The sequence below is a fragment of the Acipenser ruthenus genome, chromosome 13, assembly GCF_902713425.1.
Source record: "Acipenser ruthenus chromosome 13, fAciRut3.2 maternal haplotype, whole genome shotgun sequence".
Classification (NCBI taxonomy): Eukaryota; Metazoa; Chordata; class Actinopteri; order Acipenseriformes; family Acipenseridae; genus Acipenser; species Acipenser ruthenus.
In genome coordinates, this window is record NC_081201.1 from 21,386,625 (window position 1) to 21,400,279 (window position 13,655).

The following is a 13,655-nucleotide window of genomic DNA, read 5'->3' on the forward strand; positions in this document are numbered from 1 at the left end:
TATACATAAACTGTTTCATATGTTGACTATAACTCACAAAAAAAAAAAAAAAAATATATATATATATATATATATATATATATATATATATATATATATATATATATATATATATACACACAGACGTGCTCAAATTTGTTGGTACCCCTCCACAAAAAACGAAGAATGCACAATTTTCTCAGAAATAACTTGAAACTGACAAAAGTAATTGGCATCCACCATTGTTTATTCCATGTTTAATAGAAATCAGACTTTGCTTTTTATTTTTTATTCAACATAATATTGTAAATAATAAAACAAATGAAAATGGCATGGACAAAAATGATGGGACCGCTATCCTAATATTTTGTTGCACAACCTTTAGAGGCAATCACTGCAATCAAACATTTTCTGTAGCTCTCAATGAGACTTCTGCACCTGTTAACAGGTAGTTTGGCCCACTCTTCCTGAGCAACCTGCTCCAGCTGTCTCAGGTTTGATGGGTGCCTTCTCCAGACTGCAAGTTTCAGCTCTTTCCATAGATGTTCGATAGGATTCAGATCAGGACTCATAGAAGGCCACTTCAGAATAGTCCAATGTTTTGTTCTTATCCATTCTTGGGTGCTTTTAGCTGTGTGTTTTGGGTCATTATCCTGTTGGAGGACCCATGACCTACGACTGAGACAAAGCTTTCTGACACTGGGCAGTACGTTTCGCTCCAGAATGCCTTGATAGTTTTGAGATTTCATTGTGCCCTGCACAGATTCAAGGCACCCTGTGCTAGGCGCAGCAAAGCAGCCCCAAAACATAACCGAGCCTCCTCCATGTTTCACTGTAGGTATGGTGTTCTTTTCTTTGAAAGCTTCATTTTTTCGTCTGTGAACATAGAGCAGATGTGACTTGCCAAAATGCTCCAGTTTTGACTCATCTGTCCAAAGGACATTCTCCCAGAAGGATTGTGGCTTGTCAATATGCATTTTAGCAAATTCCAGTCTGGCTTTTTTATGTTTTTCTTTCAAAATGGAGTCCTCCTGGGTCTTCTTCCATGGAGCCCACAATTCGCTCAAAAAGCGACGGATGGTGCGATCAGAAACTGACGTACCTTCACCTTGGAGTTCAGCTTGTATCTCTTTGGCAGTTATCCTTGGTTCTTTTTCTATCATTCGCACTATCCTTCTGTTCAATCTGGGGTCGATTATCCTCTTGCGGCCGCGCCCAGGGAGGTTGGCTACAGTTCCATGGACCTTAAACTTCTTAATAATATTTGCAACTGTTGTCACAGGAACATCAAGCTGCTTGGAGATGGTCTTGTAGCCTTTACATTTACCATGCTTGTCTATTATTTTCTTTCTGATCTCCTCAGACAACTCTCTCCTTTGCTTTCTCTGGTCCATGTTCAGTGTGGTGCACACAATGATACCAAACAGCACAGTGACTACTTTTCTCCATTTAAATAGGCTGAATGACTGATTACAAGATTGGAGACATGTGTGATACTAATTAAAGAAACTAATTAGTTTGAAATATCACTATAATCCAATTATTTATTATCTTTTCTAAGGGGTACCAACAAATGTGTCCAGGCCATTTTAGAATATCTTTGTAGAATAAGCAATAATTCATCTCTTTTCACAGCTTCTTTGCTTTATTCTATGACATACCAAAGGCATGCAAGTATACATGATAAAATAGCTTTTAATTTCATCACTTTTCAGGAGGAATGAAGCATTATTTCAAGGAGCTGTAAGGGTACCAACAAATTTGAGCACGTCTGTGTATATATATTCAAACACAGGCTCCCTTGAGAAAGATATGTACAACATATCGAAACGTTGGGCAGCTGGCTCTTTGAGCTAATATATATATATACAGTGCCTTGCGAAAGTATTCGGCCCCCTTGAACTTTGCGACCTTTTGCCACATTTCAGGCTTCAAACATAAAGATATGAAACTGTAATTTTTTGTGAAGAATCAACAACAAGTGGGACACAATCATGAAGTGGAACGAAATTTATTGGATATTTCAAACTTTTTTAACAAATAAAAAACTGAAAAATAGGGCGTGCAAAATTATTCAGCCCCCTTAAGTTAATACTTTGTAGCGCCACCTTTTGCTGCGATTACAGCTGTAAGTCGCTTGGGGTATGTCTCTATCAGTTTTGCACATCGAGAGACTGAAATTTTTGCCCATTCCTCCTTGCAAAACAGCTCGAGCTCAGTGAGGTTGGATGGAGAGCATTTGTGAACAGCAGTTTTCAGTTCTTTCCACAGATTCTCGATTGGATTCAGGTCTGGACTTTGACTTGGCCATTCTAACACCTGGATATGTTTATTTGTGAACCATTCCATTGTAGATTTTGCTTTATGTTTTGGATCATTGTCTTGTTGGAAGACAAATCTCCGTCCCAGTCTCGGGTCTTTTGCAGACTCCATCAGGTTTTCTTCCAGAATGGTCCTGTATTTGGCTCCATCCATCTTCCCATCAATTTTAACCATCTTCCCTGTCCCTGCTGAAGAAAAGCAGGCCCAAACCATGATGCTGCCACCACCATGTTTGACAGTGGGGATGGTGTGTTCAGGGTGATGAGCTGTGTTGCTTTTACGCCAAACATAACGTTTTGCATTGTTGCCAAAAAGTTCGATTTTGGTTTCATCTGACCAGAGCACCTTCTTCCACATGTTTGGTGTGTCTCCCAGGTGGCTTGTGGCAAACTGTAAACGACGCTTTTTATGGATATCTTTAAGAAATGGCTTTCTTCTTGCCACTCTTCCATAAAGGCCAGATTTGTGCAGTATACGACTGATTGTTGTCCTATGGACAGAGTCTCCCACCTCAGCTGTAGATCTCTGCAGTTCATCCAGAGTGATCATGGGCCTCTTGGCTGCATCTCTGATCAGTCTTCTCCTTGTATGAGCTGAAAGTTTAGAGGGACGGCCAGGTCTTGGTAGATTTGCAGTGGTCTGATACTCCTTCCATTTCAATATTATCGCTTGCACAGTGCTCCTTGGGATGTTTAAAGCTTGGGAAATCTTTTTGTATCCAAATCCGGCTTTAAACTTCTCCACAACAGTATCTCGGACCTGCCTGGTGTGTTCCTTGTTCTTCATGATGCTCTCTGCGCTTTAAACGGACCTCTGAGACTATCACAGTGCAGGTGCATTTATACGGAGACTTGATTACACACAGGTGGATTCTATTTATCATCATTAGTCATTTAGGTCAACATTGGATCATTCAGAGATCCTCACTGAACTTCTGGAGAGAGTTTGCTGCACTGAAAGTAAAGGGGCTGAATAATTTTGCACGCCCAATTTTTCAGTTCTTTATTTGTTAAAAAAGTTTGAAATATCCAATAAATTTCGTTCCACTTCATGATTGTGTCCCACTTGTTGTTGATTCTTCACAAAAAATTACAGTTTCATATCTTTATGTTTGAAGCCTGAAATGTGGCAAAAGGTCGCAAAGTTCAAGGGGGCCGAATACTTTCGCAAGGCACTGTATATATATATATATATATATATATATATATATATATATATATATAGAGAGAGAGAGAGAGAGAGAGAGAGAGAGAGAGAGAGAGAGAGAGAGAGAGAGAGAGAGAGAGAGAGAGAGAGACGACAGAAATATTACTAGAAACTGCATAATTATTTAACTCTTAACTTGACACTGTTGATTTCAGAAACCTTTGGACAAGTATCAATGTCAATTACGGGTAACAAAAAAGACTTCCATTACATCCTGCTAGCTAAACAGTATGTGGTGGAAACAGTTTGTGCACTTTTTAAAAGTTGTAATCCACATGTGTTTACACTAGGCTGCTATGCAAAGTATGAGAGGCACACACAGTTTTGCCTTTGGCGTTAAAATTGACAAAAATGTTAAGCTATTGCAGATCTTACCAACAGCTGATTGTTCTAATAGAGAGGTTTGTCAAGGCCAGTCTTGGCAGTGCCTTGCAGGTTTTGTAGGTATAGTTAAATAATGAAGAGCTTTAGGACCTAGGTCAGGGGTTTCATTGGTTCAATTTAATAATTCAAGACATGGAACAATGATCTTGACCGGAAATGCTGCTGCTGTTATCAATAATAAAATGAAAATGGAAATTGAAAATAGACTAAGGTATGGATAAGGTTTCAGGCCTGGATGGGCAGCTCTGACCCTTCCAGACCAGGTCTTTGCTCAAACCATGTTCTAAATGGTTTAATTTTACCAATTATCCTCCCATCAAGTTCCCAAATCAGTTCATTATTTCATTACATCTTTTAAACCTGGTGCAGAATGGCCCTTCAGGACTGGAGTTGCCCAACCCTGGTTCAAGAGCTTTTTGTTTAAATTGTAACCCTTTGTTTTCCACAAGAAACTTAATTAACTACATTATATGGTGGTTGTAGAATTTCTCTTTTACAAATGTGTTAAGATTGTATGCCATGCTTAAAATATTAATTACAATTTGTTGTTATTATTATTTTTTTAATTTTGTGTGTCCAATTATTATTTTCTCCCAATTTGGAATGCCCAATCGCTTTTCCCCTCACTGCAGCAATTCCCTGAAGGTTCTGTGGGCACCCTCCGATCCTATGACCAAGCCAGCTTCCTTTTTCAACCAAGAACTTGACAGCAGATGTCAGCGAACTACCGACCTCAGGAGGACAAAGGCCAACCTTGCAGGTGACCCCTGTGAGCTCACTGTGCGCCTGGCCAGCAAGGTTCGCTGTAGAGCGATGAGGAGAACCAGTCCTTGCCGGTTTTGCCTCCCTAACCCACGGGAGCACCAGTGCCAATGCAAGGCTCCCTTTGGAGTCCCCAGCGAAACCGGCCTACTTCACATAGCCATTACACGAACCTGCACTATATGACTCACCCTGCACACCATGCGGCTGCGCTTCTACCAGGTGAGCTGCTAATCAATTTTAGTGATCATGAAATTATAAGGAAGTCAAAAACATTACAAGATGTTAGGAACGAGCCCTACTGGCATCACCTGTTCTTTAGTACACTCGCTTGGCAGGGTAAACCAAGCCCAATTAAAGTTTTACTGTAATTCTCAAGGATTTTTGCTTTACAAGTTGTCTGTTATATACAAGATGTGTGTATACTCCGGTTATAGGATTCTGCATTTAATGCTTTGGTGATTTTGGGTAGTATATAAAAGATGCACATTATACAAGAGATGTAACCCAAACATGTATTTGTTCCTTTACCTGGTGAAGAGTTTTCTCCAGCACATTAAGTTGCTCTTGTAAACTTTTTCTGTGCTGCTTCAGAAGGGCCAGCTCTGTTGAAATGTCAGCCATAGACTGCTGGAAAATGTTCTGTTTCTCTGCAAACTAAAACAAAGAGTAGAGTAAGGATGATAAATCACACAAGCAGGAGGCATTCCCTCAGTTTAAATATGCGAGTAAAATGTACTTTCAATAAATACTGTACATTCTTTAATGCTAACTTATGCATTAACTACAACCTTACATTTTAACTGTAATGTTACTTTGAACCACTGTACAAAAACGTTGTCTTACAATAAAAACAAAAAAAAAATTCTTATTTGCTTTATTGACCAAAAAAATATGGCTGTGAAGCAAATAAACATAGAAACAGATTTTATTTTAAATTCCAGCCCTGCAGATGGAATATCCTTAACAAAAGACCTGCTGCATATAGTATAGATTTATAAAGAAACTATAATATTGTATTCCTTATTGATCGCCCTGCTATAACAATATAAAGCATCCCGACTCTCTCCAAACACAGAATATTGTATTTATTATATAAAATTGCATTCCAAAAGTGTCAGTGACAGACAGGTAAATTGGTAGAATAAGTTGAGGAGCACTAAAGACGACGCAGAGAAATCCAGAATCCAAAATCAAGAATCCAGTCACTTATTCACATCACAAACACGCATTGCAAGTGAGTGGATGTGGATTCAACCGTCACGTGTTTCTGGCTATTCCCAGGCAGGCTACAATTACTGTAGCTGTCCTGGAATTCCTATGATCCATAACTGTAGCTACCACATGCAGTATATTCACAATTGACCAGTGAGATGCGGGGAACCAATGATGTACAATAAGCTTGATAACATGCAAACTCAAGCTGTGCAGCAAAATTGCTATGTGTATTTTGTATGCAATAAATGTAAATACCATGCATAATTCATATTTGTTCAATGCGCAAAACCCCCATTACACTGCTTATCTGGAGCGCTGATCCCACTGAATGATTATCAACAACATGGCTAGGTAACCGATTCCATACCCTCACCACTCTCTGTGTAAAGAAGTGTCTTCTACCCTCTGTCCTTCAGCTGTCTACTTAATTTACACTGTGTCCTCTAGTCCTGGTTTCTGCGCTGTGCTTGAAGTATTGGCTATGTTTTACCTTGTCAACTCCTTACTGCTAAAACAACCTATGGAAGTATACAAATGGGACTGCCTTATAAAGTGCACAGAAGGATACACTCTGAAAGAATGTATTAAACAGACACCAAGGAATTCTGTTTTAGTGTAAAATCGGACATGGTTCTGCCATTTATCAGCTAAAGAAAACAGGACTGATGGGTAGATAGATGAAAAGATATTAGTTAAGTGCTATTAATCTTGTTCTGCAGAGAACATACACTATAATACAATTGGGATAGGTGAAGAAACTGTGGTGAGATATTTGTTGACTGTCTTGTAAGTCACCATTGAAGAAGCCCATTAGTAAGTTAAAGAAATCTCTTTTTGCACGACATCCTTTCAGGTAATCTTGTACTTCCTTGTGCACCTGGAGAGTGAAATGGTACCGCACCCTTTCAAACACCTTCTTTCCACTCCTTAGTAAAGTTAAATACATGTCCAGAAGGTTCAACAATTTCTTAAATCATGATGAGTAGCTTTATGTTTGTAACATAGTGTAAAGCTTTCATATGTAATTCTAAAAGATAGAGCAGACATTATCATATCAATGCATTGCTGGATTTATAGCGATTGACAGCTGTCATACAAGCCTGTGGCAGGGCAGGGCCCTGCCTGTAAATAATATTGTTGTGTGGTGATTTGGTGGTGGTTGGCAGGGATGGGGTTAATTTCTTATCCCTGCCAAAATACATGTGAGAATGTGGCTGGAGCTAATTGAGTAATTGATAATTAGGCTCCAGCCACATGGTATAAAAAAGGGGAAAATCTGTTGTTTGGGGGAGGTGTTTTGGGTGAGTGTTTGTTGATGCTGTGTTTATTTTTGAAAAAGAAGAACTGTAGTGAAAGCTAATGCTCAGCCTATATGTTTGTATTTTGTTTAAACCTTTTGTTTTGGCCCTTGCGCCAGTTATTTTGTAATTGTTTTATTGTGAAAGTTTTGTTTTTGTTTAACTGTTTTATTTTTGCTCTGTGAGCAGTGTTTTGTTCAACTTTTTGATTTCCTATTGTTTATTAAACTGTGCAGAAGCGCTTTAACTGCAGTTTCCTGGTCTCCGAGTCTCTGCCTGCCGCATAACATCTGGGCCCACGATGCTACCCTGTCACAAAGCCATACAGGCCACACAAGCCATCATTTTCATGAATGACCAAATGTATTTTGTTTTCTCTTCTTGTACTCCCTGGAATTAACAAATCTGCACTAATTATTTATTTTTTTTAGTACAATAATCCTTCAGTGTTTCAATCTATTAAACCATGTGGTTTTATGTTGATGTTCCTAATGCAAATTTATATGTGCAGCATAACTAGCCAAAATGAATCAGTTCGAGTGCTGCATAGGCTCACTTCATTCTGTTTGCAGCAATTCATTACGGGTCATTTAACCCTCCAAACATTGGACACAGAAGGTTACAATTACCTATAACTCCTAATAGAATACAATAGAATGATGGTATACAGTTCCCTTTGATAAGACACTCCAGATACTAAGAATATGGTATGGGGAAACATATCAGCAAAGAAAGTAAGTTTCCTAATCAACAGTGATGTTTAGGTTGTAAACAAGAAGTAATGTTGGTAACGGTATGAACTATATGGAACAGTAAGTATAAATGCAACTATATTGACTAAAATGCTATTATGATATGATATCAAAATAATTGACCATCCACTAGAAAAAAAAGGAATAAAATGAATAAGATCCACATTTCGAAGAACATTTTTATAAGAACATAAGAAAGTTTACAAACGAGGAGGCCATTCAGCCCATCTTGCTTGTTTGGTTGTTAGTAGCTTATTGATCCCAGAATCTCATCAAGCAGCTTCTTGAAGGATCCCAGGGTGTCAGCTTCAACAACATTACTGGGGAGTTGGTTCCAGACCCTCACAATTCTCTGTGTAAAAAAGTGCCTCCTATTTTCTGTTCTGAATGCCCCTTTATCTAATCTCCATTTGTGACCCCTGGTCCTTGTTTCTTTTTTCAGGTCAAAGAAGTCCCCTGGGTCGACATTGTCAATACCTTTTAGGATTTTGAATGTTTGAATCAGATCGCCGTGTAGTCTTCTTTGTTCAAGACTGAATAGATTCAATTCTTTTAGCCTGTCTGCATATGACATGCCTTTTAAACCCGGGATAATTCTGGTTGCTCTTCTTTGCACTCTTTCTAGAGCAGTAATATCCTTTTTGTAACAAGGTGACCAGAACTGAACACAATATTCTAGGTGAGGTCTTACTAATGCATTGTAAAGTTTTAACATTACTTCCCTTGATTTAAATTCAACACTTCTCACAATATATCCAAGCATCTTGTTGGCCTTTTTTATAGCTTCCCCACATTGTCTTCTAGATGAAGACATTTCTGAGTCAACATAAACTCCTAGGTCTTTTTCATAGTTCCCTTCTTCAATTTCAGTATCTCCCATATGATATTTATAATGCACATTTTTATTGCCTGCATGCAATACTTTACACTTTTCTCTATTAAATTTCATTTGCCATGTGTCTGCCCAGTTCTGAATGCTGTCTAGATCATTTTGAATGACCTTTGCTGCTGCAACAGTGTTTGCCACTCCTCCTGTTTTTGTGTTGTCTGCAAATTTAACGAGTTTGCTTACTATACCAGAATCTAAATCATTAATGTAGATTAGGAATAGTAGAGGACCTAATACTGATCCCTGTGGTACACCACTGGTTACTGGGCTCCATTTTGAGGTTTCTCCTCTAATCAGTACTTTTTGTTTTCTACATGTTAACCACTCCCTAATCCATGTGCATGCATTTCCTTGAATCCCTACTGCGTTCAGTTTGAGAATTAATCTTTTATGCAGAACTTTGTCAAAAACTTTCTGGAAATCTAAATAAACCATGTCGTATGCTTTGCAATTATCCATTTTCAATGTTGCATCCTCAAAAAAGTCAAGTAGGTTAGTTAGACACAATCTCCCTTTCCTAAAACCATGCTGACTGTCTCCCAGGATATTGTTACCATATAGGTAATTTTCCATTTTGGATCTTATTATAGTTTCCATAAGTTTCCATATAATAGAAGTCAGGCTTATTGGTCTGTAGTTACCTGGTTCGGTTTTGTCTCCCTTTTTGTGGATCGGTATTACGTTTGCTATTTTCCAGTCTGTTGGTACAACCCCTGTGTCAAGAGACTGTTGCATGATCTTGGTTAGCGGTTTATAAATAACTTCTTTCATTTCTTTGAGTACTATTGGGAGGATCTCATCCGGCCCAGGGGATTTGTTTATTTTAAGAGATCCAAGTCCCTTTAACACTTCTGCCTTTGTTATGCTAAAGTTATTTAAAACTTGTTGTCCGTGTCCTCCTTTGTAAAAACCTGTGAAAAGTAATCATTTAATATATTTGCTATTTTTTTTTCTTCATCTATGTATTTGCCATTTGTGTCTCTTAGACATTTAACCTCCTCTTTGAATGTTCTCTTGCTGTTATAATATTGAAAAAACATTTTGGAATTGGTTTTAGCCCCCTTAGCAATATTGATTTCTATCTCTCTCTTGGCCTTTCTAACTTCCTTTTTGACTTGTGTTTTTGGTCCCTTTTAAACACTCTGTAAAGTGCCTTTTTTCGCTGAATATTTTTTTTAATTGATCTATTAAACCATTTTGGCCATTTTGTTTTAGATTTAGATTTGTCTACTTTTGGGATGTAATTGTTTTGCGCCTCTAGTACTACATTTTTAAAAAACAGCTTTTTTAAAAATCCACTTTTTCTGTGGATGTTCTCTATTTTACTCCAATCTACTTCTGTTAGTCTCTGTTTCATACCTTCATAGTTTGCTTTTCTAAAATTGTAAACCTTCGCTTTAGTTATTACTTTTGGGGTTTTAAAAAATACTTCAAATGAGACCATGTTGTGGTCTGAGTTTGCCAATGGCTCTCTGACCTCTGTTTTAGTTATTCGTCTTCATTATTTGAAAAGACTAAATCAAGGCATGCCTCCCCTCTAGTCGGTGCCTTGACAAATTGCGTTAGGAAGCAGTCATTTGTCATTTCCACCATTTCAATTTCGTCCGTCGTGCCCCCCATCGGGTTTTCCCATTTTATATGGGGAAGTTGAAATCCCCCATTAGTATGGCTTCTCCTTTTCTACACGCATTTCGAATGTCATTGTATAACAGATTATTTTGCTCAGCATCTGAATTTGGCGGTCTATAGCATGCTCGTATTATTATGCCCTTTGAATTTGTGTCCATTATTCTGACCCATATTGATTCCGTATTGTTTTCTTTGTCCTGATTTAACACCTGGGCTTCAAGACTATTTCTTATGTATAGCGCTACCCCTCCGCCTCTTCTGTCCTGCCTGTCTTTCCTATATAGTGTGTACCCACTAATATTATATTCGTCTCCATCACTCTCAGACAAGTTTCTGTAACACCTATCACACCGTAGTTACTTGTTAGTGCAGTAGCTTCAATGGCATCCTCAACAAGATGGAAAATGTGTATTTAGTTTTGAATAAGTAGCCCTATTCACTTTGACTTGTGGGTTATTTTAATACATTTTTAAGTTTTTAAATAATACAATATGTTGTGATATTCCTAAAGTCTAGGGATTTTTTCCTACATAAGATGTTGAAAAAAGCAAAGTCCAAACTTATTTGTACAAATTGGTGATTTTGAAAGTTGGCTTGTTTTATTTTTATTTCATGAAATTGTACTTTGCAATAGCTGTTTTATTTGCAATAAGTTTTAAAAAATGACCTTAAAAATTATCATGTCCATTACATTTTTTAAATGTTTTTTAATTGCCTTACCTCTTCTTCCTTCATCAGGATTTCATGTTCTTCTCTTCGAGTGGAATGTCTGAACTTCTCCGAGAGCAGCCACTTCTTATGATTTTCAATGCATGCTTCAAAATCTGTACCAAACAAAGAACAGTGAACATGCAATGAGAGGAAAAGTTTTTGAAAAGGGGATGGTACGTAATCCATATGGACACATGACAAAGGAGTGCTAACCAATGCATTGTCTTACATTGTACCAGCTTTAACATTCATTTGTTTAATTTTGTTAGTTCATAGAACTATCTCAAATACAATGCCACAGATGACTCTTGTATCCAGGTACCTTTTCTGTAGTTATATGGTCTTGACACAGCTACTGTAGACCATTGGAGTGAATTTGAATGAGAACACCTGATGTGATCAGGTAACAGGAAGCACCAGCTCCTTCTCATCTATGGTGTTGTCTTTAAAATATCTGCATATTAAATATACTATATATACACACTATATATATATATATATATATATATATATATATATATATATATATATATATATATATATATATATATATATATATACAGTATGTGTATATATATATATATACACACACACACACACACACACATTCCTGTGAATATACAAAAATGTATAGTATTATAAAGTTACTGTATATACATATTCAAACATTCAACATCAACACCACTCTGTATCAGCTCCCTAGGAAGACAGTTTTAAAAGAGGGCCACTCCCCCCCAAGTCCAATTACAAACCTGCAATGACAGAGTTTTGAACTTTTAAAAGCTGATGTTCCTGGTTTCTTGTTGTTTTCAAATAGGAATGCAGATGAGCCTGCAATATACAAATAGCAATATTTCAATGAAAATAAATATTAATCAAATTCCATATTTAAAAAAAAAAATAACCAAAGAGTGGCGGACTTGACTGTCCTGTAGAAACAAAACATTGATCTGCAAGACTCTCCTGGAGGAAAGCTCTTAGAAGTTCTCCATAAATATAATGCAATATATACCACTCGTGTTGCTCGATAACTTATTAGCTAAAAATCTTATCTGATAAAAGAGAATGAAACCCACGACTAGCTCACCAGGAGAATTTGTATAACATTATTTATTTTCTGTTTAACTATAAAGAATACAAAGCACTGGATTCAAGCTTTGATTTGTATGACTGGGGTGTCTTGACCCTTGCTCCCTCTTCTTCATTTTCTTCACCAACTTCTGCCCAATGAGAACTCTGGTGGTTTCTGGGTTAAGCTAATTATAATGGATGTCTACCTTTTCCTTTCGACATGAAGATTATATATATATATATATATATATATATATATATATATATATATATATATATATATATATATATATTTTAGCTCAAAGAGCCAGCTGCCCAACGTTTCGATATGTTGTACATATCTTTCTCAAGGGAGCCTGTGTTTGAATCCAAACATTGGAGGTATTTATAGGTTTTTGACGGCATGACAACTACTTGTTATTGTTTACATTCAAATTCATGATTTATTTATACATAATGTAATGGTGTTCTATATATTGTGACATCATTTTTACTTCTATCTTTGAATCTGTATTAATTCTAATTGACACTACTTTATATAAACTTATATTTTTATTATATCATGCAATGCTGGCTCTGAGGATCAGTCTAGATTTGGCCTCCCCAGCGCATCAGCATGCACAACTTTGAATGAATTTTGTTTATTTATTTAAATGTTATATATTTATTGAAATTAATTAGTTCATTCTTTTCTGTTGAGTCCCGCTGGCATAATAGTGTTCAGTCTATTTATCCATTTACTTTCTTTTATTCTTCTATATGTCGCATTGTCTAATTTGAGCTGTTCTAATACTACAAACTTTACATCATTTATGTCATGTCCCTGACTGGTGAAGTGCTGTACTATTGGTTCATTCATTTTTTTATTTCTAATTAATGAAAGGTGGTTCTGAATTCTTTTATATAAAGTAGTTCCAGTCTCTCCAACATATTTGATTTCATCACATTTTTCACAGGCTATTCCATAAACAACATTGCTATTTTTACAGTAGGTATTAGTTTTTAGTGGATATGTGGTGTTCTTATGTTTAATTATATTTTTACGTTTGTCTATGTATTTACACACTTTACATCTACTAGTGCATATGTTCGTAGAACCTATTTTGTCAATTATTCTTTTATGTTTACTGTGAACTAAAATATCACCTAAATTAGCTTCTCTTTTGAATGCTACAACTGGGGCCTTAAGAAATACTTTTTTTTAATTTTTCTGAATTATGTAGAATCCGCAAGTGTTTCCAAACTATTTTAGAAATATTGGGCAAAAGTTTAGAGTAAGTCATTATTAATGGGACTCTTTTGACCTTTTTATCTCTATTTTTATAATCTAGTAGATCATCTCTTTTTAGTTTATCCACTTTTCTTAACTCCGTCTCTATAATTCTTTCTTTGTATCCTCTTTTTTAAAGATTTGTTTTTAATACATTTCTTTGT

The 13,655-nt window shown here is 36.6% G+C and overlaps 1 protein-coding gene across 3 annotated transcripts in view; it reads right to left on the reverse strand.

The window, feature by feature from the left end:
• The window catches only part of LOC117418540 (uncharacterized), a 133,276-nt gene that overhangs the window by 99,265 nt on the left and 20,356 nt on the right, over positions 1 to 13,655 (reverse strand). For all 3 annotated transcript variants that reach the window (XM_059035714.1, XM_034031699.3, XM_059035715.1), the window contains 3 exons: positions 11,903 to 11,981; positions 11,160 to 11,263; positions 5,185 to 5,310 (listed from right to left, as the gene is read on the reverse strand). In XM_059035714.1, coding sequence (XP_058891697.1) covers positions 5,185 to 5,310; positions 11,160 to 11,263; positions 11,903 to 11,981 — 309 coding nt within the window. The remainder of the gene's footprint in view (positions 1 to 5,184; positions 5,311 to 11,159; positions 11,264 to 11,902; positions 11,982 to 13,655) is intronic.